The sequence below is a fragment of the Phytophthora sojae genome (genome assembly GCF_000149755.1).
Source record: "Phytophthora sojae unplaced genomic scaffold PHYSOscaffold_11, whole genome shotgun sequence".
Taxonomy (NCBI): domain Eukaryota; phylum Oomycota; class Peronosporomycetes; order Peronosporales; family Peronosporaceae; genus Phytophthora; species Phytophthora sojae.
Genome location: NW_009258125.1, coordinates 575,707 through 602,760, shown reverse-complemented (window position 1 = coordinate 602,760; position 27,054 = coordinate 575,707). Strand labels below are relative to the sequence as shown.

At 56.7% G+C, this 27,054-nt stretch overlaps 2 protein-coding genes across 2 annotated transcripts; both read right to left on the bottom strand.

Moving 5' to 3' along the window:
* Nucleotides 1–17,577: 17,577 nt before the first annotated feature.
* On the bottom strand, nucleotides 17,578–18,061 carry PHYSODRAFT_255951 (hypothetical protein; the record flags this gene model as incomplete). Its single annotated transcript, XM_009537858.1, has 2 exons — nucleotides 17,578–17,798; nucleotides 17,878–18,061. 2 exons carry the CDS (start codon nucleotides 18,059–18,061, stop codon nucleotides 17,578–17,580), a joined length of 405 nt encoding a protein of 134 aa, XP_009536153.1.
* Nucleotides 18,062–19,163: 1,102 nt separating this feature from the next.
* On the bottom strand, nucleotides 19,164–19,853 carry PHYSODRAFT_526585 (hypothetical protein; the record flags this gene model as incomplete). The annotated part of the gene is made up of 1 exon (XM_009537857.1): nucleotides 19,164–19,853. The coding sequence occupies one exon, from the start codon at nucleotides 19,851–19,853 to the stop codon at nucleotides 19,164–19,166; it is 690 nt and encodes a 229-aa protein (XP_009536152.1).
* Nucleotides 19,854–27,054: the final 7,201 nt, after the last annotated feature.

The window sequence follows — 27,054 nt, the reverse complement described above, 5'->3', positions numbered from 1 at the left end:
ACTGAAGTATCACCGGAAGCCTTGGGGTCGGTTGCCGATGGCAGCGCATGACAGCGCCATAGCTGTCAGCAAGTTGGGATGTCAGACGTTGGGGCGGGGCCGCCTAAATATACACTGCAGATTCAGAGTCCAAATGCTGAACATTGGTTGGTGCATAAGTTCAGCACTAATGATCTGTTAGGGTAAGTGGACAACAGGTATTCCGGGCAAGGCAACAGGATTTCAGCGGATTACATGGGCAACAGGCGTTCAGCATCTGAACAACAGGAATTAATATTATTCCTCGCATATACAACTTAATTGTGGGTTCACTGACTTGCGAGTAATTCCACATAAATCTTACTTGTGATCTAGGAAAAATGCCACGTCCGGCCTCGCCACCTTGGACGAGACCAGAGGAAGGCACAATACGAACGCATCTGGCGAATTAACGCATGGATCCTCTTATGCGGACGTGAACAAGCTAATAGAGAATTCAAGCGTCATCTAGCAGAAAACAAAAGAAAAGTTGTCCTAAAGGGTTTGTAGCACGTTATTGCGCTTGTGAATGACATCCCAACACATAACGTATTTAATGTGGAGTCCGTAGTTGCAAGTTGTCGCAGCGCACCAGTTCAAATGAAGTCTATGTACTCGAAAGTCCGAGTACATTACTCATTACTCAACGTTCTGCGAAATATACTCAAAAGTTAGGACGAGCCTTTCGTACCAGTCAGCTTCGGCAGCTAAACGAGCAATAAGATGAATCACTAAATTCCATCTAACTCCACAATCATGTTAATCAGATTCACAACACACTAACAAACAGTTTGCAAACGCTAGTTTTAGCAATACAGTTAGTGTTTGCGCGAACACTACCGCAGTGCCACACCGATCTTCTGTCGATAGGAACGGATGCTGCTGCCCACAAGTTTGATATACAAAACACAGTCGGATTTTTTATTGCGATCGCAACTACCCACCGTTTTCCTAAGACACGTTCCGAGCGCACTATTCAGCAGAAAGCAGGCTTCGCCCACGCTGCCAAGCAGCTCAATCAACGGACCCAACATGTATCTTTCATAGTGGACACTAGCGAACTGGCTTCGCGTTTCGTCCTATTCGAAGCGCACAGTACTTCCGCAGCGTTCCCCCCTCGCGGTCGCTCGTGCCTCGCCGCCGAATCAGCTTCCTGGGCGGTGCCGTAGTCACCAGCCCACGGGAAGCCGATGGCTGAGCACTGAGCGCGCTTGGTTCGTCCGCTCCCACCGCCGCGAGTCGTACCCGCGTCGAGTTCTCAGCCCAGAGACACTTGCCTCACATCCTTGTCCGTAAAAGACTGAGGGCGCCGCACTAGCGCCCCCGAGAACGACGCCGCTGCGCCGCTCCCGGGAGGGCGTCACCCCAACCCGTCCAGGATAACGTTCTTCCATGAAGAACAAAATACCGAATCTATGGTAAAGGAAATCACCTGGCGCGCGTAAGGAGCTGTGAGCGGGGCATAACGCGAAGTGTGATGGCACGATTTGCCACATCGGGCTGCACAAACAGACCGATTCGCGGCGTGCAGCCCCGGCTACCGAATACTACGCTTAGTCTCCTGTCTAACCAGCAGCTCTTGCACACCAAGAAGACTGAGGTTGTGTGGTTTGCGCCGTGACGCTGATAAGCGAACGCCACAGGAAGAGTATTTGTTGGCAAGCGAGTGCGTGGGAAATTCTTAACCAGACAGTTATCCTAGTGCATGTGAAACAACGCCATCGAAAATATCTTCTGTTAGCTCACAAGCCAAGCAGGATGTTTCCGACGTGTTGACCAAGTTTGCCTTCGCTCAACACGCGTGTCTAGCAACTTGTGGCGTGTAACACGCCACAAGAAGCGCGGCTCGTGCAGTGCACGAGCCGCGCTTCTCGCCCACTGGACTTTCGAAAAGTGAGACAGATCAGATCTGAGCCCAGATGGTACCGTTATTCTGGTAACCGAAATGGTACCATATTCTTGGTACATACCGATCTCCCATTAACACTTCGACCTGCTCCTAATCAGCATGTTCAAATCCCAGACCTGATCTGCATAAGAACCAAAATAAAGGCAATCCTGGAGCGGGGTGCGGCAGCGCCATCCACAGAATGCTCGCAGTGGTGGTTGCAGCGGGGCTGCCGTAGCTTTGCGTTAGAGGAAGCTTAACAGACTCACAGAGGCTCAGCTTGTGCTGCTGCACTGTGTGCCTCCGCACCTCCGCGAACGTCAGCGCCCCGCGCGCACGGCGAGCCGTTCACCTGCGGAGCGCGCTGCGCCATCGAGGGAGGGGCCGCGGCCACCGCTGCGAACTCCGAACCCGTCCCTGAACGCTCTTCCGGCCTCTACGAGCTGCACGCGCTCACTGAGCCACGGTATTCGCCACCTCGGGGTGAGGGCATGCCCCTGGGCCCCGTCATCTCCAACCCTTTAAACGAAGCTCAGTCCGAGCAGGTTGCGGCGCAGATGGCTTCCATGCGCTCCCAGCGCCCCGAGCTGCGGCCTCTGCTGAACCCCAGCACTGCCGACTACGGCTTCCGGCCTTGCGACCCCGCGGAGGCTTGTCGCCAGGCGTTGCAGCAGTCTCTCGCGCTGCACACCATTACTCCGGAGGAGCTTGCACTGCGTACGTCTCTGCGAGAGCGGCTCCTCACTCCACAGTCCACGACTGTCGCGGAGTATCGGGAGAGGCTGCGGCGGCAAGCCCAGCAGAAGTCCATGCCCGCTATGTGGACGTACCCGGTGGTACTTAGCCCGGGGGAAGACTCAATTGAGTACGAAGCTCAGTTCGAGTCTTGGGCCGAGCACAGCTGAAAGCTCAGATCCATGGACGCTCTCCGAGCCAGCTTCAGTGAAGTGAATGTTCGCATTGAACGCAAGCTCCGCTTCGATTTCGCGAAGGTCCGAGCCAAGCGCAGCCTCTCGGCACTCGCCCAGCCGCAGACCCAGTTTTGCGCTGCGCGCTTCGCTCCTTCGAGCACTCCAGCCGCTCCTTCCCGCGAGGGAGTGAGCGCTGTGGCTCAGGGTCAGCCTCGGAGCAATGTGGCTGACCCAGCAGCTCCCCAGCTTATTGCCAGGAAGCGCGGGACGGTCGGCGTGCCGGCCTTGAGCCCTCGGGGCGCTGGTGATCAAGCTGATCAAAAGCGTCCACGACGTCAGGCCCGTCTTGGCGGAGGGGCACCTCAAACTCCCATGAGTTCTCGAAGTGAGGGTACCCTCGCCATTTCACCAGATACTGGCTTTGACCCCGGCAACGCCGCTTCGCCAGGAGGCGCTCCACAGGGTAATGTAGATTCCCATGCTCATCGAGCAGGGCCGATGGAGGCCGCTGTGGGGACCTTTGCGACTCAAAGTGAGCTCTTGGAGGTGTGGCAGCAGGCGGGTCGCCTTCGGGATCATATCCATGACGTCGATGCACGTCTGGTCCGGACTGCCACCGAACTCGACGAGCTCGCCGAGCGGACGCGATGGATCGAGGTGCCTCGAGCGGTCTGGGACCGCCTTGGGGCCCTGGAGGACTGGGTGCGATACTATCTCGATCGCGATGAGCAACGTGGCCGCGAGCTCGGGAGCTACAGCGTCAGCAGGCTGTGCTTCAGGGTCAGCTCGACCTCCTGGCCCGCATGCAGGCTTCGACTGCCGCGCCTCCTGCGCCTGCGGCTCCCGCTGTGCCCGCGGCACCTCCGGCGCCGATTCTTCCGCCTGTGCCTGCGGTGCTCACGTGGGTGGTCGCGTCCTCGACGCCTGCGACTGTGTCCTTGACGACCGCGACCTCCGCGCCTGTGACCTCGTCACCCTCGGTGCCTCCATCTGCACCTGCGTCGGGTCCTGGTACGGCTTGAGCAAACCCACATAGAAGACGGGGTGCGTCCGCATCTTCTTCGGAAGATTGAGCGTGTACACAAGGCCCTTCTTGGCCACAACCTTGAAAGGTCCGATGAAGCGCGGGCGCAACCTCGTCTTGAAGACGGCAGACACTGCATGTGTAGGTAGGTTCTTAGCATTAAGCAACACCAGGTCCCCGACCTCATAACTTTCAACATTGCCTCTGCGCCTGGCATCTGCATGTTCCTTTTGCTTGTCTTGGCTCTCAGCCATTTGTCACGCACATGTCGAAGACACTGAGATGTGTCGACAAGAAAGCGACAACCTGTTTACGAATAGTATCCGGGCTGACATCGGCTAGCCGATCAGCTAAATCTGCTTCTCCTCCCCCACCAAGCCCGAGGCCACCACGTGGCGGCGTCAGCGGGACGCGGGGATGAGACAAACTGTTCACGTAGAACGGCGTGTAACCTGTCGAGGCGTGCACGGCGTTGTTCAACGCGAACTCAACGAGTGGCAGCATGGCGCTCCAGCGCTTCGGCGTCTCGGCGCAAATGCTGCGGAGCACGTCCTCGACGACGCGATTCACGCGCTCTGTCTGACCATCGGTCTGCGGATGGTCCGCCGTGGACATGTCCAGCTTGGTGCCAAGCACCGCAAAGACCGCGCTCCAGAAGCTGCCCGTGAAGCGGGGGTCTCGGTCCGAGACAATCGACTCAGGGAGTCCGTGTTGTCGAAACACTCGGTCCAAGAACAGCGTTGCTGTACCTTTACCATCGATGGTATCCGGCACAGGCGCGATGTGAGCAGTCGGTCCACGAAGACCACGACTCCAGTGTTGCCCGCCGCATCCGCCGGCAGGCCAAACACAAAGTCCATACTCATGGATTGCCAACAGCCCGAAGGGACAGGCAAGCTCGCCAACGGCGCTGCAGCATGAGGTGACGACTTCACGCGCTGTCACGTCTCGCACGTGCGCACATAAGTGCTCGTCCACTTGTACATCTTCGGCCACCAGTAGTGGGTGCTCACCGAGCTGTAGGTCTTCTCACGGCCAAGATGGCCGGCCAGCGGCGTGTCATGCGCCTCATAGAGGATGCGGTACTTCAGATCCTCATCATGAGGGATGACCACGCGGGGCGTATCCTCGGGGCCAGTGTTGTAGAACAACAGGCCTCCATCGAGGGAATAACGGTGTAGCCGCGTGCGCAGCCGCGCTGACAATTCCATGTCCGACTCTTAAAACTCCTTGCTCCCCAGAGCCTTCAGCAACGCGACATAGGTGTCGTCCTTGGCCTAAGCCGTTCGGATCAAATCCGGTAATGACGAAGTCACGGTCGTTACATGAGCCAGCTCATAATCCGGCCTGCGCGACAGCGCGTCAGCAAGGAAATTCTGACTGCCAGGCTTGTACTTCACCTCGAAGTTGTATTCCGCGAAGAAGGACAGCCAACGGGCCATCCTTTGCGAGAGGTGAGGCGACTTAGTCGCAGTGCGTAACGACGCATAATCCGTGTAAATCACGAACGGCTGTGAGCCCAACAGGTGCACCCTGAACTTGACGAGCGCATACTTCATCGCAAGTAGCTCTTTGTCATGGACAGGATAGTTCTTCTCCGCAGCCTTCTGCTGGCGAGATTCGAACGCCACCACGCGCCCGCGCCCCTCGGCGGCTGCTTGCAGCAGTGTACAGCCGATGGCAAAGTCCGAGGCGTCATAGACGACACTAAACGGACAAGCGGGGTTTGGCAGAGCCAGAATAGGCGCATGAAGGAGACTGTCCTTAATGACCGCGAACGCATCTTGATGCTCGGTGTTCCAACACCACTCCGCATCGTTCTTCAGGAGATTGGAGAGTGGCCGAGCCATCTCAGCGTAGTTCTCGCTGTACTTGTGCAAGTAATTGGCCAAGCCAAGCCACTTGCGAAGATCCTTTTGGTTCTTGGGAACGGCCAGTCAACAATGGCCTTGACCTTGACCGGGTCGGCCCTCAGGCCACGCTTCCCGATGAAGCGCCCTAAGACGGGGATCTCTTCCGCTCCGAAGATGCATTTGTCAATGTTGGCGTACAACTTGTTTTGACGCATGCATTCGAGCACAGCACGCAGGTGCTCGACATGGTTCTGCATATCAGTCTTTCCGTGCTCCGCACGACTGTGGACAAAAATGTCATCGAGGTACGTTTGCGCGTACGCCCGATGGGGCCTGAAGAGCTGCGTCACAAGACGATTAAATGTCGCCAGCGCGTTCGAAAGCCCTTGGGGCATCAGCAACCACTCTCAGAGCATGCCGCTCGGAGTACTCACCGCGGTGAGAGGAATGTCGCTCGTCCTCATGAGCAATTGGTAATATCCATCGACCAAGTCGAGCGCACTGTACATCGTACATCCTGTCATGTTGCTCTGAAGAACATCCTTCCGAGGAATCGGCGTCTGCGCCAGGATGGTACCGGCATTCAGCTTGTTGAAAGCATGCACGATATGCCACTTGCCATTCGGCTTTCTGACACAGAACGTCGGCGTAGAGTGTGGAGACTTACTCTCACGCACCATGCCCGCCTCGTGCTTCGCACGGAAGAACGCGTCAATGACGTCACACTGCTCTTTCGGCAAGGGCCACTGCCTCGTCATGCAGTACTTCGTTCCCGAAACGAGATCAATTTCGTGTCGAACACCTCGATTCGGAGGTAGCCCCGAGGGCGGCTCCTTCGAGACGACATCCTGGTAATCCTTTACCACTTGATACAAGGGATCCGACGGGTCCTTCAGGATCGCCAATCCGCTCCGCGCATTCAGCGCCTTCTCGGTGTCTTCCAGGACAGCTTCATCCAGCAGCGAGGACGAGTTCAACTCTTCTTCGGGTCGTATGACCACTACCTCGGCCAAGTCTCCAGCCTTCAAGGCTTCGCCGAACCCGGCCAAGGACAGCTCGTCCAGCTCCAAGAGAGCAGACAGTGAGGGCAAGTCGTCGACGTTGATACCTCGTCGACGTCGCCCGTCGCTCCATTCACGAGTGTATAGAGCTGCTCGCTCTCGCGTGGAGCCTCGCCGCTTGACACGCCCTTCTCGACTCGTGAGATCGCAGACGCCTTGCGTCTCGCAGCCAGCGCTTTGCGGCGCTGCCTCCTCTTCATGGACACCGTCCGCCCTGAAGAGCTCCGTGATTTCGCGTGCGTCTTGACGCCAGGTGTCACCACCTCGTTCAGCTCCGGGGGAGCTCCAGTGTCTTTACCGACACTCAGCAAAAAGCTGCACGATCCGCAGCCTCCACTCAGTGGATTACGTGCCACTCCACGATCTTCATCCGGGCAAAGCCCCTTGTTCTTCGGCATCATACCGACCGCACCGTCGCTGGCACGCAGCAGGGCGTCGCCCTCAGACGCACTCCCGCTCAGCGGAATTCGTGCCGCTCCACCTGCCGTCCGCGAGCCACGCTCGGAACGCTCGTTCTCGACACACTCAGTATCCACTAACTCGGAAACTCCGATGTCCAGCACATTGACCGACTCGGTCCAGTGCTCGCACCAAAGCGCTTCTGCTTCCTAGCAGAGGTGGGTTCATGACTCGCCAATGCTCCGCCAGGAGAGAAGTGCGTAGCACCAAGGGTCTTCGACCTCCAATCGATCCAAGGCTCGTGGCGTTCCAGCCACGCCATACCAAGGATGAGATCATATCTCGAATTGAGGTCTAAGACCAGACAGCGTTCCACGCTATCAAAATCCAAAAACTTCACGCCCAGGTCCACAGGGACATTAGGCACCGTGACATGAGTGCCCGTCGCGAGACGAACAGTGACGATTTCACTTCCGCGTGCTACCAGCGCCTCAGCATAAAGCTGACTTCCGTCCATCGTAGAACGCCGGGCGTAGTTACCCGACGCTCCCGAATCGATTAAAATAGTCCATGGCTTGGTGAAGCCCTTCACCCAAGCTTGGACAACTAGCAAGCCCGGCTTCCATACACGTTCCGTGTTAAAGAGTACGGCTCTCTTCGGGGCTAAGTCCTGTCGACCTCCACCTCGCCGAGGCTCAATAGAACTTAGTTCTTCCCCAGTAGGCCGCCTCGCGCCTACTGGGACTTCTCGTTTCCCCGAGACAAACCAGAGCCCTGGAGGAGCGGCTTGACGAAGCATGGCGCTGATGGCGCAGCGGACACCCTGCACGAAGGTGACGGGTGTCACCACAGATGAAGCATCTGCGGATACCGCGACGATGCTCAGCAGCACGAACCTCGGCTTCTTCGTCTTCAGCATAGCTGAGGTCCATGGGATCCGGACCACTTGACGCGCTAGCGTAAGACGCATTCCACCCAAGTCTCGACGAATTAAAGTTGTGCTCCGCATTCAATGCGACGCTCACAGCCTCTTCAAAAGAGCTCGGGTGGGTTCGGAACACCTCCGTCCTGGCAACGCCAGTGCGGTGACCCTCCATGAACACCGTAACGGTGACTGCCTCCGGCAGAGGGTCCGCAGACATACCAGCAAAGAGAGTTCTCAACTCTTGGACATAGTCCGTCAACTCCTTCTTGCTCTGCCTGGTCGCCAGGAAGCGTGAGCGCACGCGATACGCCTCGTTAGCAAAACACTCGGGACAATTGCTGTTTTCAGCTGGTCCCACGTCGGGAAGGCCACCTCGACCGACGTCCCGGACGTTAGTGCCCACTCTCCCGCTCGCCCACCGAGCTTCGAGATAGCTAGTGCCACGCGCTGTGACTCCGTCCGAAGTAGAGCTGAGCTCATAGCCATCTCAGCCTCACGGGTCCAAAGCATCAGGCTTTCACCCTCCTTGCCTTCGAAGGTCTTCACGTTCAACATGAGCGGCTTGGGTCTTGTTCCCGCGTCGAATGACGAAGCAGCCGCTTGGGGCGCCGCGGCCGTCGCCATCCTCTGCTGGAGGTGCTCTAGGAGAGCATTCTCGTAGCTTTAAAACGCCTCGAGACGCGCATTCACCGCGTCGGGGCCTTGCTGCGCAAGTTGCGTCACGCCCTCCGGGTCCAGCAAGGACATAAGCTTTTTAAGCGCATCATGCTGGTTCGGGGTTAAGTGAGCGAACTGCTCCGTTCTCCACAGAGGGTCAGTCTATACAGACTCAGGTGTCGGATTGACTACAAGTGCTACCAAGTGCAGCGGGGATACCGTAGCTTTGTGTGACGGGGCACACAGCACTTCTTAACAGAGGAAGCAGGAGTATACAAACTCCAAGTGAACAGCCGTTCACGTGTCCCTGGTCTGAAGGGGACGACTTGACTTGAAAAGCGATAGATCTAAGACTGAATGTATTTATAGGTTGGTACAGATTTGGCCTGCATACAAATCCTAAGTTCCCTATAGTTTGTGTCATACAAAATGTATCTGTTGGCTCTAAGGCCAATTGGGTCACTATCCAGGGGAGTGACCGATGTAGCCATCCCGGAATAGTGACAGGGTCACTGTTCCATGTAACCCCGTTACATCCTCCCCCACTTAGATTCGATCTTATCGACCGATCAGAGCGAGGTTACGCCGGCGACTCACATTTCACTCGCAAAGTCGAAATCCATCGACAACGGCGCGAGCTCTGGCGCCTCGGCTCCCGGGCCTCATAGAGCAACTGGCGTATCGCCGAGCAAGCCGCAGGGTCTCCACGTCGACCGGAAGCATGCCTCCAGAGCGCAGTGCGCGCAGTGCGAAAGTACCTCCGAAACCGCGGGCCGTAGGGCCAAAGACCAGGGCGGTCAAGGCCAAGGACGAGCCGTCCGCGCTGATGGAGGCCACGAAGGCGGCCGAGGAGGTAGTGCGCTCTCGTAGCAGCACGCTGGAGAGTGGCCGTTAGGCAGGGGCTCGGAGCAAGTCTCCTGACGCCGCGCAAGGCAAGGAGGAGAGTCCTCGGGGCCATAAAAGCCCGGCTCGCGACTGGGAAGCCGCCGTCTTTGACTGCACGATGGTCCAGTACACCGGTGAGAGTTCACCCGACGGCGAGAACGTCTCGGAGGGCAGCACGCACGCTGCCGAAGGCACGGAGCTGGCGGCAGGCGACATGACCAACGCCTCGGCCGACGCAAAGGCCTCGTCAGAGAAGGAGGCGGAGGACGCCGAGTCCGGCTCAGGCGACATCAAGCAGTCGCACGACGAAGTCGCTATGGCCGACGCTGGGGTCGTGGCCGAGAAGTCGCCGAGCGACGCGGGCTCCAAGCCCAAGGAGGTGCTGGCATCCAAGCATCTGACGCTGGCACAAGGTCGTGAGCGTGCACAAGCGTCGAAAGCGACTGTCGCTGCGAAGGCCGCCGAGGCCAAGGCGAAGAAGCGTTCAGCTTCCAGGTCGCCTCGCGGCTCCAGCTCCAAGCTGTTCATCGACTCGGAGTCTGAGGACGAGGAGGGTGCCGTCCACGAGCCCAAGGAGCTCTCCAACAACCTCGACGAGCAACAGCAGCAATACCACGCGGCTAGCTCGGGTGCGTATGCCAGACAGCCGACTGCCACGACTGCCATCGAGTCTTCTTCAGGCGGGGATGCCACGTACCCGCGGGACTACTTCCCGCCCGAGCCTGGCACTGGTGCGCCAGCGCTGTTGGAGAAGCTCTCGGCTCCTCGTGGCCTTATCGGCGGGTACACCTCGAGGGGTTCCTATGAGCGTGCCCTTGTTGAGAAAGAGCCACTCTTTCTTGGCGACGTTGAAGTCGCCCGGTGTGTGCTACTAGCACAACACAAGCTCACACTGAAGGAGTTCACCACGCTTCGCAAGAAGGCGGAGGACAAGGGTGGACTCCATCCTGTGTGGGGTTTCCACTGGGTCAAGCCGAATGACAACATGATCTGGAGCGAGGTGGAAAACCTCTTCTGGCGCTACGTCCAGCGCAAAGGGTATTCCGACCAAGAGTTCAAAGAACTCCGTGAGGATCGCACTCTGTCCGCCATTCTGGACGTGCGCGAGCTCCGCATCGAGTTCGCTCAACTCGTGAGCAAGCGCAAGCTCCACTCGAAGATGGACGAGCTGAAGCAAGAGGCGAGAGCCAAAGCTCGTGAAGAGCGTGGGCGTGGTGCGACTACGTCTGCTACCGTACCCCGGGTACCGGCCAAGAAGCCAAGGACTACTTACGAAGCTGCCGCTGCTTCTCGTCCCACATCGCAACAGCCTTCGGGCAGTCTGCCTGGAGCTGCTCAACGGGCTCCCACGAGTTATCCGACTCAGGGTAACCCCTCCACTTCACGAGCAGCTGGCGCTTGCCATGGAGCCGCTCCCGGACGACTCGTTCCACGTGGTAGTGGATCTGCCCATTACGATCAAGGAGGGCCGGCGGTGGCCTCGCACGGCCATGGCTACGAGCCTAAGGCGACGCAGCCGTATGCTGGGGCCCCGAGTCAGGTGGTGGCCCTGCAGCAAGAGGAGATTCGTCTTCTCCAGGACCGTGTGTACGTCCTCGAGATCGCGCTTGGCGTCGGCCTTGGTGGCGAGGCTGCCGCTCGTGCTGGTCAGCCTGGTGCCGTGGAGCGGCTCCGTGAGGATGTTGCCTCGCTCTATCAAGAAACTCGCAGTCTCCATGGCCGTGTGGATCGTCGAGCCGACCTATCGTCTTACGACTCGCTGCGAAACCAGCTCGCTGGCCTTCGGGCCGAGCTTCATGGCCACGCGCCGTATCCGGAGCAGCAGCAGCCCCACTCGTATCAGGCCCAGTTTGGCCAGGGCTCGTTCGGGGCCCCTGCGTATGCGTATGCTGCTCCGATGTACGCCGCGCCGTCTTACGACCAGCGCGCGTATCAGGCGCCTTACCGCGACCCGACGCCGCGCTTCGAGGAGCTGCGCTCTTCTCCACCGGGCCACCCACCGCTTCCTGCGGGGCAGCCAGAGCCAGAGGGTCATGGTACCTCTTAAGACGACCCACGTAAAACGTCGGGTGAGTCGTCATCGACTTGGGCAAGTCTATGGTGTACGCCGCGCCATGCCGGCTGAGGACCGTGAAGGGTCCAATGAAGCGGTGCTTCAGCTTGTTGCTCTCGACCGAGCTAACAGTGTTTAGCGGTAGGTTTCTAATATCTAGGAGAACTAAATCCCCAACCTTAAACACGTTCATGTTTCCTCTTCCATTTCGGTCAGAGTACTCCTTCTGTTTATCTTGGGCTTGCGCCATGGTGTCTCGCACCCTGCTGATTATGTTCAGCCTGTCTTCGGCAAACGAGGACAGTTGCTTCCGCAAGGCGGCTGGACTCACGTCCGAGACTTGGGAGGAAAAGGTTTTCCGAGCCTCTCCCCTACTTAGGACCGAAGCCCCGGTACTGCCTCGTAATGTGAGCGGCACCTGAGGGTGGCGCAACCCGTTCAGGTAAAAGGGCGTAAAGCCCGTCGATGCATGTACCGCATTGTTGAGTGCGAACTCAACCATGGGCAAGCGATCAGCCCAAGAGCGGGGCATCTCCGCGCAGATACTGCGGAGCGTGTCTTCGAGCACGCGATTGACGCGCTCCGTCTGGCCATCCGTCTGCGGGTGGTCCGCCGTCGACATCGACAGTCGTGTGCCGAGAAGGCGAAACAGCGTCTGCCAGAACGTAGCGGTGAACCGCGGGTCTCGATCAGAGACAATGGTCTCGGGCAGACCGTGGTGTCGGAAGACACAGTCCATGAACAGGCGAGCGACCTTGTCGCCAGTGACGATGTCACGAACTGGAGCAAAGTGGACCATCTTGCTCAGACGGCACACGAAGGCAACAACACCAGTGTTGCCACGGTCATCGGCCGGAAGTCCGAAGACAAAGTCGAGACTCATCGACTTCCAGCAGTCCGCTGGGACCGGCAGGCTCTGCAATGGTGTCGAGGCGTGACCGGCAGGCTTCACGCGCTGGTACGTCTCGCACGTACGGACGTAGGTGGCGACCCACTTGTACATGTGACGCCACCAAAACATCTGCGAGACAGACGCGTACGTCTCCTCACGGCCGAGATGGCCACTGGATGGAGCGTCGTGCGCCTCCATCAGGATGTCGTACTTGAGATCCTCGTCGTTGGGCACGACAATACGGGGAGGATCCTCGGGCTCGACCCTATAGTGGAGCAAACCGTCAGCCCACTCATAGCGGTGCAGCCTTGCACGTTGTCGGGGCGTGAGCCACTCGGCATTGGCTTCCGAGCCAGCGGTCAAGAACCGCACAAGAGGTCCGAGACTGGCATCGTCTCGGTACCCCAGCCTGATGCGTTCATACAGATCCGTCGTGACCCGACTAATATGAGCAAGCTCGTAGTCGGGTCGGCGCGACAGCGCGTCGGCAAGCACGTTCAACTTGCCCGGCTTGTCCTCGACACGGAAGTTGTATTCCGTGAAGAATGACAACCAACGCGCCATCCGCTGTGAGAGATGCGGCGTGTTGACGGCAGTCCGCAAGGACGCGTGGTCTGTATAAACGACAAAGGGCGTCGAGCCCAGGAGGTGGACTCGGAACTTGACAAGAGCGTACTTCATGGCAAGTAGCTCCTTGTCGTGGACTGGATAGTTCCGTTGGGATGCCTTGAGCTGCCTGGACTGGAACGAGATGACCCGTTCGCGGCCTTCATCGTCGGCCTGCAATAGCGCACAGCCAATTGCGTAGTCAGACGCATCACAGACTACGCTGAAAGGCTTCGTCTCGTCCGGCAATGCCAGGACTGGCGCGCGCTGTAAGCTCGCTTTGATGTCGTTAAAAGCATCTTGATGGCGACGCTCCCAGCGCCAGTCGACATCCTTCTTCAGGAGATCCGACAAGGGCCGTGCCAGCTCGGCGTAGCCTGCACTATACTTGTGCAGGTAGTTGGCGAGGCCCAACCACTGTCGTAGGTCCTTCTGCGACCGAGGTGGCGGCCAAGCCGCGATGGTTTTCACCTTCTCCGGGTCCGCCCGGACCCCGGCGCTGCTGACGAAGCAGCCCAGGACCTTGATCTCCTCAGCTGCGAACACACACTTGTCGATGTTGGCGTACAGCTTGTTCGCCCGCATGACTTCGAACACACGTCGAAGGTGCTGGAGATGCACCTCCATGGCCGTCTGGCCTGCCTCGGCACGGCTGTGGACGAAGATGTCGTCAAAGTACGTCTGTGTGAACGCACGCAAAGGTTGGAACAGTTGTGTGACCAAGCGATTGAACGTTGCCGGGGCGTTAGAAAGCCCCTGAGGCATGACCAGCCACTCCCAGAGCATACCGCTCGGCGTGCTCACAGCCGTAAGTGGGATGTCGCTCTCGCGCATCAGGATCTGGTAGTAACCGTCCACCAGGTCCAGCGCGCTATACAGCGTGCAGCCGACCATGTTGTTGAGCAACACGTCCTTGCGCGGGATCGGTGTCTGCGCAGGCACCGTCGCGCTGTTCAGCTTGTTATAAGCATGAACCAGACACCACTTTCCGTTCGGTTTGCGAACACAGAAGGTAGGCGTCGAGTGCGGGGACTTCGACTCCCGCACCATGCCTGCCTTCGCCTTGGCGGCAAAGAAGGCATCAATGACTTCACACTGCTCCCGGGGAAGAGGCCATTGCCTCATGACACAGTACTTCGTGCCCGGCAAGAGATCGATCTCGTGCCTGATTCCCCTGTCCGGAGGGAGATTGGACGGTGGATCCTTGGACACCACGTCCTCAAACTCCTTCACCAAGGGGTACACCGGGTCCCGGGGGTTCTTAAGAATCTCAGAGCCCATGCGCGACGCGCGCTGTCTCTGGAACTCCTCTAGGACTGCCTGGTCCATGCCCGAGGACGAGTTCAACTCGGCCGACGTGGACTCCGGTCGGAGGAGAACCAACTCTGCGATCTCCCCGGCCTTTAGCTCGGCCAAGAAGTCCTCCATGGCGAGCTCCTCAAGGTTCAGCAACTCTGAAACCTCGGGCAGAGCTGTAAGCTCGACAGCTCCTGTCTTGACCCGACGACCGGTCACGCCGTCGAAGATGTGATAACACTCTTCGGCAGCTGGAGCCTTGGCTGGAGGCTCGGAGTCGCTGGCGACTAGCGTCGTCGGCCACACGACTAGGCCCGGCTTACGACGTGACCCTCGGGTGTCTTCGTCTCGTGGCGCGGCCTTGACGGCACCACCGATCTTCTCGATCTCGTGCAGAACTACGTTACCCGCCTTGTCCTTGAGCGGAACTTGGTTACCCGCCTTGCTGGGTGGAACTATGTTACCCACCTCGCCGTGTGGAACTTGGTTACCCACACCAGGAGCGCTTCCAGCGACTCCCGCATCAGTTATGGTCTGAGTGACCTCCTGTGGAACTATGTTACCCACATTGGAAGCGCCTGCAGTGCCTTCCTCATCAGTTACGGTCTGAGTGACCTCGCGTGGAACTTGGTTACCCACGCCAACGCCAGCGGCGCTTTCTCCAGCAGCTCTTGCTGTCTGCGGTACTTCGTTACCCGCGTGTGGACCTACGTTACCCACCTGGTAGGTGCTGTCCGGCACCTCCACTCTCAGGCCTTGTCCGGCCCGGTCGGAGTCGTCGTCAGTCTCGACGGACCCCAAGAACTCATTAGACGCTGCTGCGCCCTGGGGGCCCTCGCGGGTGCCCCAGCTGCTGCCAGAGGTGGGAACATGACTCATCAAAGCTCTGTCAGAGCGTGGGGGACGGCTGGCCCCGATGGCCTTGCCGCGCCGGTCGATCCAAGGCTCATGTTTCTCCAGCCACGGCATACCAAGGATCAAGTCGTACTTGTCCATGTCTAGGACCAAGAACGGCTCCGTGCTGTCGAAGTCCTCGAACTTGACAGTGAGGTCCATGTGGACCCGAGGTACTTCTACCACCGTACCGTCGGCCAGTCTTACCGAGACCAGCCCGTTGCCTTTGCTGCCTCGTAGCGCATCGGCGCACTTGTCGCGATTGCGTGCGACAGTCTGGCGGCGCGCAAAGTTCTTGGACGCCCCAGAGTCGATCAAGATTCTCAAGGGATGATCGTATCCCGGTACACTCGCGTGCACCACAAGCAGCCCACCGCTGCCCTTCTCCGCTTCGAGAGTACAGAGACTCTCAGGGGCTAAGTCCCCATGGCGTGCGCCACCCGCACGCCCCTCATGAAGACTTAGTGTTTCCCCAGTAGGGCGCCCCGCCCCTACTGGTGTCCGGCGTTCCCCTGGTTCCTGGGGCGCGGCTTCTGCCAGCGACCCCTAGAGCCAAAGGGCTTCGAAGAGAACTTCTTCTTCAGTCCTTCCGCGGGACAAGCACCTTTCATGTGCCCAAGCTTGCCACAGCCGTAGCAACGAATGTCGCTCTGCTCGGCCATGCCCAGATTCATGGGAACCGGCCGGTTGATCGCTCCATTGCCGGAGTTACCATTAGGCGCACCGCCAGAGACAGGGTTGCTCTGACATACCGTGGCGGGGGTACGAGCCTGCTTGTGACTGTACTCTTCCTGGAGGGCGATCTGAATCGCCTCCTCCATAGTGTTTGCTTGCACACGGAACAGCTGCGTGCGGGCAGGACCGACACGCAGACCGTCCATGAACACGGTCACCTTGATGTGTTCAGGCAGGGGGTTCCCCACCAAAGAGACAGTGAGCACTCGCATCTCCTGGATGTACTCATGCAGCTCGCGCCTTCCTTGTTTGCAGGCGAGGAAGCGCGAACGCTGGCGGTACTCGTAGTTCGCCGGAAGAAACGCGGCCCGCAGCTGCTCGCACAGCTGGGACCATGATGCGAAGCATCCAGGCGTCGTCGCTTCGCGCGTATACGCCCAACTCTTAGCGCGACCACTAAGGTTGGAGAGCGCAAAGGCGACACGGAGTCGCTCGTCCGAGACGAGAGCCGCGTCCATCGCGAGCTCAACCTCTCGAACCCAGAAGTGAAGGTTTTCTCCTTCCTTCCCTTCGAAAGGGTGAACCTTCAGCCGCAGGGGCTTCGGTTGCACCGGCTTCGGCGCGGCCGCAGTGGCCTGCAGCCCTTGAACGTGGGCGATGAGCCCGCGCTCGTAGGTGTCGAACGCGTTGATACGCTCAACCTGCTCAGCCGGCGTCGCCGCCGCTAAGCTACGCAGGGCATCTGTCCCAAAGATGCCTGTCATCTTACGAACGGACTCGTACTGCGAGTCGATCAGATGGGGAAACTCCGTACGATCCATCTTGGCTCACTCGATGGACCACACATGATTCAGGTAGTCCAATCTACCCGCGTAGGCGTAGGATTGACCCCAAGTGCTACCAAGTGTGACGGGGCACACAGCACTTCTTAACATAGGAAGCAGGAGTATACAAACTCCAAGTGAACAGTCGTGCACGTGTCCCTGGTCTGAAGGGGACGACTTGACTTGAAAAGCGGTAGATCTAAGACTGAATGTATTTATAGGTTGGTACAGATTTGGCCTGCATACAAATCCTAAGTTCCCTATAGTTTGTGTCATACAAAATGTATCTGTTGGCTCTGAGGCCACTTGGGTCACTATTCAGGGGAGTGACCGATGTGGCCATCCCGGAATAGTGACAAGGTCACTATTCCATGTAACCCCGTTACACTTTGCGTCAGAGGAAGCTTAACAGACTTACAGAGTCTCAGGTTAAGATAGTCCGTTCTAATAGCAGAACGTACGAGTCCGTATACCTAACGGACTCCAAGAGTCAACCCTTAACTCTTAACTGTGTGAATCTCAAACTAAATGTATTTCCCTATATTGCGACAAAGCCGCCTACGGTATAAATGTATCCGGTTCACTATCTAGCATAGTGAACCCTAGTCATATGCATAATCAGTGGCTCTGAATCCATGTACTGATTCTCCTACTGATTTAGGTTAGACAATGTGTACCCAGTTTGTAACCCTTCGGGTAACTCTCGTGTAACCCCGTTACAGTGGTCGTGCGTCCGCTGATGGTGGCGACGATCGAGCCCTCAGGCCCTCCTCCACACGCACAAGTTGGATGTCCATCACTTCGTGATGCAGCGAAACAAGTCGCCAGTTCTCCAGCGCCGCCTCGACGCCGCATCCTCCGTTGAAGATGACGTCCGGCTCCATTGCAGCCTGAAGGAACCGCCTGTGGACATTCGCGTTGTCCGGGATCGCCGGCTCTGAACCGAAGGAAGCAGCAAGCCTCGACTTAAGCGGATTGTAGCCGTTGCGGAAGATCCAGTAGTACTCAGCGACGACCTTCCGTCTTCATGACCACACCCTTGTCGACGTTGGACTGCTTCCGCTCGAGCTGCTGGATCTCCTTGCGTAGTCGCACTACGTCTTCCTCCAGAACGACGGTCTTCTCGACCATCCTCTGCTTGTAACGCTGCTGGATCGCCCGGCGACGCTGGCGATACTCGGCCATGCGGACCTTGAACATGTTTTAGCGATCTTCGCCGGGCTGCCAATTCATTGTTGGCTTTAGCAGCGGTAGGTTGGTGCTGGGGTGAGTCGGAGACTGGCGCACGTTGCTGCTACTGGACGAAGCGGGATACTGCAGCGTGGGCGGTGTCTGCGTAGCTGCTCAACACGGCGTGGTTGTATTGCTGGTGGACACATCTGGCCCAGATGATCTGGGACCTTAGTGCGGTTGAGGGTTCATTCAGGAGCCGTCGAACGCTCGGGAGACTGGCTTGGGGCGTTGTGCCACCACGGCGCCAATCATGTCACTGCTCAAGGACGAACTTTTGGGCGGGTGTAAGAAACTACTGTTGTCCATTGTTGAATGTTACGTGCGAACGCTAATTGTGGAGTGACAACAGATTTGTGGGTAGCGCGCACTTGACTCATCCCACCCAAAGAGTCGCATCTGGTCCCCACGCGACAGTCAGCATGACTGCCATCACGTATTGCGTGGTGGGGAAAATACGTCCCATAATCGGGGCTTGTTATATCATAGCGAAGTGTGGACAGGAAGCGAGGCGACGACAAAAGCAAGGGTTACAACAGCGGACTCAATGTAGCATATGCGGAGTAACTCCGAATGACAGCAGTGCTTCAGGCCGCAGGAGGTCCTAAGTCTCGGTCCAAAGCGATAGACTTAGCCAGCAAACAGCACCGTGGATTCTACACGCCCTTGGTTTTTAAATCTCGCGCTCAAAACTGTACCGGTAACTCTGTTCGCTATAGCAATCGGCAGGGTCCAGTAGTTAGACCAACGATTTGGATGCCACCGTAAAGCGATCTGGAAACGATTCCGAACATAAAGCACTCGGCATGCTTGAGCAGCAGCCTAGTGAAGTACAGATTCGCTCGCTAGGATCGTAAACTTCATTCCTGTTTTCTCTTTCTCCTTGACCTGTACAGCGATGCAGACGCGTGGAACCACAGCATAAACTGCTGCTATTAATTATAAGCGCACTCAAGAATTTGCTCTAGTAACCTGAATATTTTGTTTTCGAACCTAATGTTCTGGTCAATATGAGCTAAAACAAACCCATACAAATCTTTTTTGTTGGAGCTACAAGGTTGCTAGCAACGTTTCAGACAGCTATTCCGAGCGCACAATTCAGTACTATGGATGTTTCCGCCACAGTACCAAGCAGTCTCATCAAGGGCCTCAGCATGTCTACCTGTGAGAAGACGCTAGAGAATTGATAGTTTGCCTCATCCCACTCGAAGCGCACAGTACCGGGGAGGACGAGTCGCTGGACGAGTAGCTTCCACGCAAGCATAGGCAAGTTGGTCTCCTTGTCGTCAGCATTCATGCCAGCTAGCGCCTTGTGGAGCGCTGGCTCAGTGATGGTCGTGGCAATCTTTACGTCAGCGACAATGACATATTTTGCGCCGTAATTCAGCTTCACAAGCGCAACCTCCAGGTTGTCGTGACGCAGTGGTAGGGTTCTCCACTCGTCCAGCATCGTCTGCACGCCAAAACCTCGGTTCGAGGCGACCTCAGACGCCATGACTCTCTGCAGAAAGTTTTTCTGTGCGTGTTCTTCATCCAGAGGCTGCTGTAGATCGAGGCCGTGGCGGAAACGATGGAAGTACTCCACCACAAGCCTCAATGGGTTTGTGCGGGGCACGGCTGGCTTCAAAACGCGCGTCTTTCTCACCTTAAGCTCTTGGAACTCGTCACGCAGTCGAGCTACTTCATTTGACAGAAAAGTTGCCTTGTCCTCGATCTTCTTCCTGTACCGTCGTTGGGTCAGGCAGCTTCGGCGTCGGTGCATCATGAGTATCATTTCAGCGGTGCTGAGCTTGCACCATAGTCCGTTATGCGGCTGGCCGCTGGGTGAAAGAGGACTGGGCTGGACCATCGCTTCCCCCGTGCGTTCAACTGGATGAGCGATCTGGCTGCTCGATTGCGCCGCTGGAGCCTGGGATTTGGTGGAGGAGCGCTGTTGAGGTGGCTTGTTCGGGGTATACGGAGTTGCTGGGTCTAGTAGATAGCTCGGTGGAGCTGGCCTGCGAGCCACCACCACACCAATCGCGCTGTCGCTTAGCCGCTCGACGTTGGGTGGGAGCAGTAATCCGTGGTTCATCGGACTCGAGTGGGTGACTGGACTGTGAGGTTGGTTGTTTAGGTCAACGTCAATTATGGTGTGAGCTCGAGTATGTAGCGGCTTCGTGGAATTAGCCGTGACTGACCTCGCTTGATCTCTCCACTACTCGAAGGACAGTCGAGGAGAATCATCAATATCATCAAATAGGGCGATTAGATGAGCTTGACAGCACATGTCATCACGCGTTGCGTGATGCAGCCACGCTCTTGCACAACGGATGGCGGCGTACTCAACCAACACGCCACATGTTGCTAGACACGCGTGTTGAGCGAAGGCAAACTGAGAAAACGATAAAACCACAGACGGAGAACGGAGAATCACACTTCTTTCTTCTCTTCTTTAGGATTTTAATGGCTACCATAGTAGACCAAATAAAATCTCTTCTACACAAAAAATCGAGAATCACAGGAGTCTCGTTACTGCACCTTACTACTCACAACACTACCAGATGGCTGTTGGAAGCCCTTTCGCATCTTGCGGTCAAGCGCTGGGTACATTGTGCACAGAACAGCTACGAAAGTGAACTAAACATGCTCAATGTATCCACCATATGCCGAAATGGTGAGCTTCTATTGGTCGTGGCGAGCGTAGAGCACGCTCAAAACCTGCTACATGGTAATACCTTGCAAGGCTGCTAAGGCAGCATACTTCGGCTCCAGCCACCCATCTTCGGCACGTCGCGATAAACGCGGAGGAAGAAATCGCCCTGTTCCTAACTGACGTAGTGAGGAGGAACTGGGCGAATTCTTCCTTGTGCTTGACATTAGCGCATCATTAGATTTCTTTTGCCCACCTAACAAGCTTGTTACGATTGTCTCTCTAACAACACCAGGGAGCTTGCATGCTCAATAGCCCGTAATGACACGGTTCCTCTTGTACGAAACATGACAATATATGATATTCATGCCAACGTCTACTTCTTCCTTTACATGCGCACGCTCTTCAATGTTCGCGCCAGCAGTGGGTCATCTTTGCCATTTTGGCAGGCTCCGCTTTGCTCTGTAGCCTCCGGCACTGCCGCTCCATTCCTGCCGCTTTCATCGGTAGCCTCCGTCGTAGCCTCTGTCCCTTCTTCTGTAATCTCCGGTGTAACCTCATCACGCGGAGAGCTTCTTCTGTAGCATCCGTCGTAGCACCTACCGCTTCTTCTGTAGTCTCCGGTGTAGCCACACCATGAGGAGCGCTTCTTCTGTAGCCTCTTGAGTAGCCACTACATCAGCTACAATATAGCGGTAGACCCGGCTGAAGCCGGCTTCGTAGGAACCGATGAGGTTGTGCGCTGACTCCGCAATCGATCTGCCAATCGGACCACACGCGAGAGCTCATAGCGTCGTCTGGGTCGGATCACCAGGTCTGGTAATCAACATCGCAACGTAGAATCAATATCCCACTAGTACAATGTTACAGAGCAAAGTACACGCTCTCGCTTACCTGTAGATCACAATGGCGCTCATCATGATCGTCTTCGGCCATGGTCCTTGGCCACTTGGGCGCGCTCGACGGGCCCCAACAAAGCTTGCATTGCGACGTCTTGAACAGCGCAGTTTCGGAATGAAGGAAAGGACGAGTGGCTGACACGCGGCGGTTTTAGGCTTCCACCCGAATTTTCAAACCTGTTGGTGGTTTATACTCGTCCGTCTATTACCGCGGAATAAACCCCGTTTATCTTCCCATCGCTAATCTAACAGGAAGATGTGCACAATACCGGCTATACAAACATCCATACGCGAAGTTCGAAAGAGAGGACAAGTTTGCTGGATATTATGTCCTGTGACAATGCTTATTCTGTAGGATACAGAATACGGGGTTAGAGGGGTTAACTTTACGGCGCCTTTAAAATGTGGACCACATGAGGAGGGGTGACCTCCGGCCCTGATGGCTTTGAAAATGGGCACCATGAAGGAGTCCATGAGGAGACGGAGGCTCTGCTATGTGGATACCTATACTCTGCCGATGCACGCTAGTGCGTTGGATAGCTCTTACATATCCCCATGAAGTAGGCAGTACTAAAGGTTTGCCCAGATGCTGGCTTAAGTGCTACGTAGTGACAAAGTTAGCGCCCGTTTTGGACTTTGGAAAGCTGAGGCAACAGAAAACCAGCTGCTTTACTAATGGCGTCTTGGGCGCCTTTACAGTGTAGTGGTGCTATTGTGACGTTGACATAACCCCAACATTTTTTGTCCTTGATTTAAGGACAAAAATCCGCTTTAGTACTTCTCTGACCCACTTAAGAAACAACATTCGGCATTAAACCTCAGTTTGATGTGAACCACATGTCACATATGATTGGGTATAATCAACTGTTTCATCTTACTATTGGCCAAAATAAATTGGTCTGCGCATGTCGAGATAATCGCGTAGAAAAACCTCACAACTGTAGCCCTTCTAACTCGTCTCCAACTGGCGCTACAACATCGACAACCGAACATAAGGGTAAAGCAGTCACTCGCGATTACGGTGATATTTTATTTTCTAATATCGCTAATTTTTAACGGCACGTCGCTAAAAAACCTAATGTTGCCTAAAACGGACTTCAGATAAAAGGCTGTTTCTCTTTTCTTTCTGCTGCTAGATTTTTTAAATCATAGCGTGAAACGCGCAGCTTTCGGTTGAGGTATTGCGAGTCGCCAAACGATTTTTTTGTAAATAGTTATGTCCAGAAAACCGAAGTGTTGTTTCTTATGTGGGCCAGAGAAGTACGAGGTACTTTCCGGGGTTTTGTCCTTAAACCGCAAAAAAGGACCAAAATAGACTTGGCGTTTATATTGAGTGTAATCACGCCCGGGCATGTACGAGGTCTCATTTATAACAAGTACATAGACTGTGTGAGAGGTGTAACGTCTGGATCCACATAATGAAATCACGTCAATGTGCGATTTTTGTCCTAGAATTAAGGACAAAAACCGAAACGTGATATGTTATATATGATATTTTTCGATCTACATTTTTACAATGATGGACAACAGAAGACAGTGTGCAAGGCACCCCCCTTGTAGAACGAATCAAGGGCTTTCTGGTCATAGCAATAATACGTTGTATCTCGCAAAATCAATACCAGCATAAGCCTCTAACTTTTGGTCCTTGTATTTGTCCTTAATCCGGGGCCAGTTGGGGATAAAGGTAACGGAGTTACATGGAATAGTGACCTTGTCACTATTCCGGGATGGCTACATCGGTCACTCCCCTGAATAGTGACCCAAGTGGCCTCAGAGCCAACAGATACATTTTGTATGACACAAACTATAGGGAACTTAGGATTTGTATGCAGGCCAAATCTGTACCAACCTATAAATACATTCAGTCTTAGATCTACCGCTTTTCAAGTCAAGTCGTCCCCTTCAGACCAGGGACACGTGCACGACTGTTCACTTGGAGTTTGTATACTCCTGCTTCCTATGTTAAGAAGTGCTGTGTGCCCCGTCACACTTGGTAGCACTTGGGGTCAATCCTACGCCTACGCGGGTAGATTGGACTACCTGAATCATGTGTGGTCCATCGAGTGAGCCAAGATGGATCGTACGGAGTTTCCCCATCTGATCGACTCGCAGTACGAGTCCGTTCGTAAGATGACAGGCATCTTTGGGACAGATGCCCTGCGTAGCTTAGCGGCGGCGACGCCGGCTGAGCAGGTTGAGCGTATCAACGCGTTCGACACCTACGAGCGCGGGCTCATCGCCCACGTTCAAGGGCTGCAGGCCACTGCGGCCGCGCCGAAGCCGGTGCAACCGAAGCCCCTGCGGCTGAAGGTTCACCCTTTCGAAGGGAAGGAAGGAGAAAACCTTCACTTCTGGGTTCGAGAGGTTGAGCTCGCGATGGACGCGGCTCTCGTCTCGGACGAGCGACTCCGTGTCGCCTTTGCGCTCTCCAACCTTAGTGGTCGCGCTAAGAGTTGGGCGTATACGCGCGAAGCGACGACGCCTGGATGCTTCGCATCATGGTCCCAGCTGTGCGAGCAGCTGCGGGCCGCGTTTCTTCCGGCGAACTACGAGTACCGCCAGCGTTCGCGCTTCCTCGCCTGCAAACAAGGAAGGCGCGAGCTGCATGAGTACATCCAGGAGATGCGAGTGCTCTCTGTCTCTTTGGTGGGGAACCCCCTGCCTGAACACATCAAGGTGACCGTGTTCATGGACGGTCTGCGTGTCGGTCCTGCCCGCACGCAGCTGTTCCGTGTGCAAGCAAACACTATGGAGGAGGCGATTCAGATCGCCCTCCAGGAAGAGTACAGTCACAAGCAGGCTCGTACCCCCGCCACGGTATGTCAGAGCAACCCTGTCTCTGGCGGTGCGCCTAATGGTAACTCCGGCAATGGAGCGATCAACCGGCCGGTTCCCATGAATCTGGGCATGGCCGAGCAGAGCGACATTCGTTGCTACGGCTGTGGCAAGCTTGGGCACATGAAACGTGCTTGTCCCGCGGAAGGACTGAAGAAGAAGTTCTCTTCGAAGCCCTTTGGCTCTAGGGGTCGCTGGCAGAAGCCGCGCCCCAGGAACCAGGGGAACGCCGGACACCAGTAGGGGCGGGGCGCCCTACTGGGGAAACACTAAGTCTTCATGAGGGGCGTGCGGGTGGCGCACGCCATGGGGACTTAGCCCCTGAGAGTCTCTGTACTCTCGAAGCGGAGAAGGGCAGCGGTGGGCTGCTTGTGGTGCACGCGAGTGTACCGGGATACGATCATCCCTTGAGAATCTTGATCGACTCTGGGGCGTCCAAGAACTTTGCGCGCCGCCAGACTGTCGCACGCAATCGCGACAAGTGCGCCGATGCGCTACGAGGCAGCAAAGGCAACGGGCTGGTCTCGGTAAGACTGGCCGACGGTACGGTGGTAGAAGTACCTCGGGTCCACATGGACCTCACTGTCAAGTTCGAGGACTTCGACAGCACGGAGCCGTTCTTGGTCCTAGACATGGACAAGTACGACTTGATCCTTGGTATGCCGTGGCTGGAGAAACACGAGCCTTGGATCGACCGGCGCGGCAAGGCCATCGGGGCCAGCCGTCCCCCACGCTCTGACAGAGCTTTGATGAGTCATGTTCCCACCTCTGGCAGCAGCTGGGGCACCCGCGAGGGCCCCCAGGGCGCAGCAGCGTCTAATGAGTTCTTGGGGTCCGTCGAGACTGACGACGACTCCGACCGGGCCGGACAAGGCCTGAGAGTGGAGGTGCCGGACAGCACCTACCAGGTGGGTAACGTAGGTCCACACGCGGGTAACGAAGTACCGCAGACAGCAAGAGCTGCTGGAGAAAGCGCCGCTGGCGTTGGCGTGGGTAACCAAGTTCCACGCGAGGTCACTCAGACCGTAACTGATGAGGAAGGCACTGCAGGCGCTTCCAATGTGGGTAACATAGTTCCACAGGAGGTCACTCAGACCATAACTGATGCGGGAGTCGCTGGAAGCGCTCCTGGTGTGGGTAACCAAGTTCCACACGGCGAGGTGGGTAACATAGTTCCACCCAGCAAGGCGGGTAACCAAGTTCCGCTCAAGGACAAGGCGGGTAACGTAGTTCTGCACGAGATCGAGAAGATCGGTGGTGCCGTCAAGGCCGCGCCTCGAGACGAAGACACCCGAGGGTCACGTCGTAAGCCGGGCCTAGTCGTGTGGCCGACGACGCTAGTCGCCAGCGACTCCGAGCCTCCAGCCAAGGCTCCAGCCGCCGAAGAGTGTTATCACATCTTCGACGGCGTGACCGGTCGTCGGGTCAAGACAGGAGCTGTCGAGCTTACAGCTCTGCCCGAGGTTTCAGAGTTGCTGAACCTTGAGGAGCTCGCCATGGAGGACTTCTTGGCCGAGCTAAAGGCCGGGGAGATCGCAGAGTTGGTTCTCCTCCGACCGGAGTCCACGTCGGCCGAGTTGAACTCGTCCTCGGGCATGGACCAGGCAGTCCTAGAGGAGTTCCAGAGACAGCGTGCGTCGCGCATGGGCTCTGAGATTCTTAAGAACCCCCGGGACCCGGTGTACCCCTTGGTGAAGGAGTTTGAGGACGTGGTGTCCAAGGATCCACCGTCCAATCTCCCTCCGGACAGGGGAATCAGGCACGAGATCGATCTCTTGCCGGGCACGAAGTACTGTGTCACGAGGCAATGGCCTCTTCCCCGGGAGCAGTGTGAAGTCATTGATGCCTTCTTTGCCGCCAAGGCGAAGGCAGGCATGGTGCGGGAGTCGAAGTCCCCGCACTCGACGCCTACCTTCTGTGTTCGCAAACCGAACGGAAAGTGGTGTCTGGTTCATGCTTATAACAAGCTGAACAGCGCGACGGTGCCTGCGCAGACACCGATCCCGCGCAAGGACGTGTTGCTCAACAACATGGTCGGCTGCACGCTGTATAGCGCGCTGGACCTGGTGGACGGTTACTACCAGATCCTGATGCGCGAGAGCGACATCCCACTTACGGCTGTGAGCACGCCGAGCGGTATGCTCTGGGAGTGGCTGGTCATGCCTCAGGGGCTTTCTAACGCCCCGGCAACGTTCAATCGCTTGGTCACACAACTGTTCCAACCTTTGCGTGCGTTCACACAGACGTACTTTGACGACATCTTCGTCCACAGCCGTGCCGAGGCAGGCCAGACGGCCATGGAGGTGCATCTCCAGCACCTTCGACGTGTGTTCGAAGTCATGCGGGCGAACAAGCTGTACGCCAACATCGACAAGTGTGTGTTCGCAGCTGAGGAGATCAAGGTCCTGGGCTGCTTCGTCAGCAGCGCCGGGGTCCGGGCGGACCCGGAGAAGGTGAAAACCATCGCGGCTTGGCCGCCACCTCGGTCGCAGAAGGACCTACGACAGTGGTTGGGCCTCGCCAACTACCTGCACAAGTATAGTGCAGGCTACGCCGAGCTGGCACGGCCCTTGTCGGATCTCCTGAAGAAGGATGTC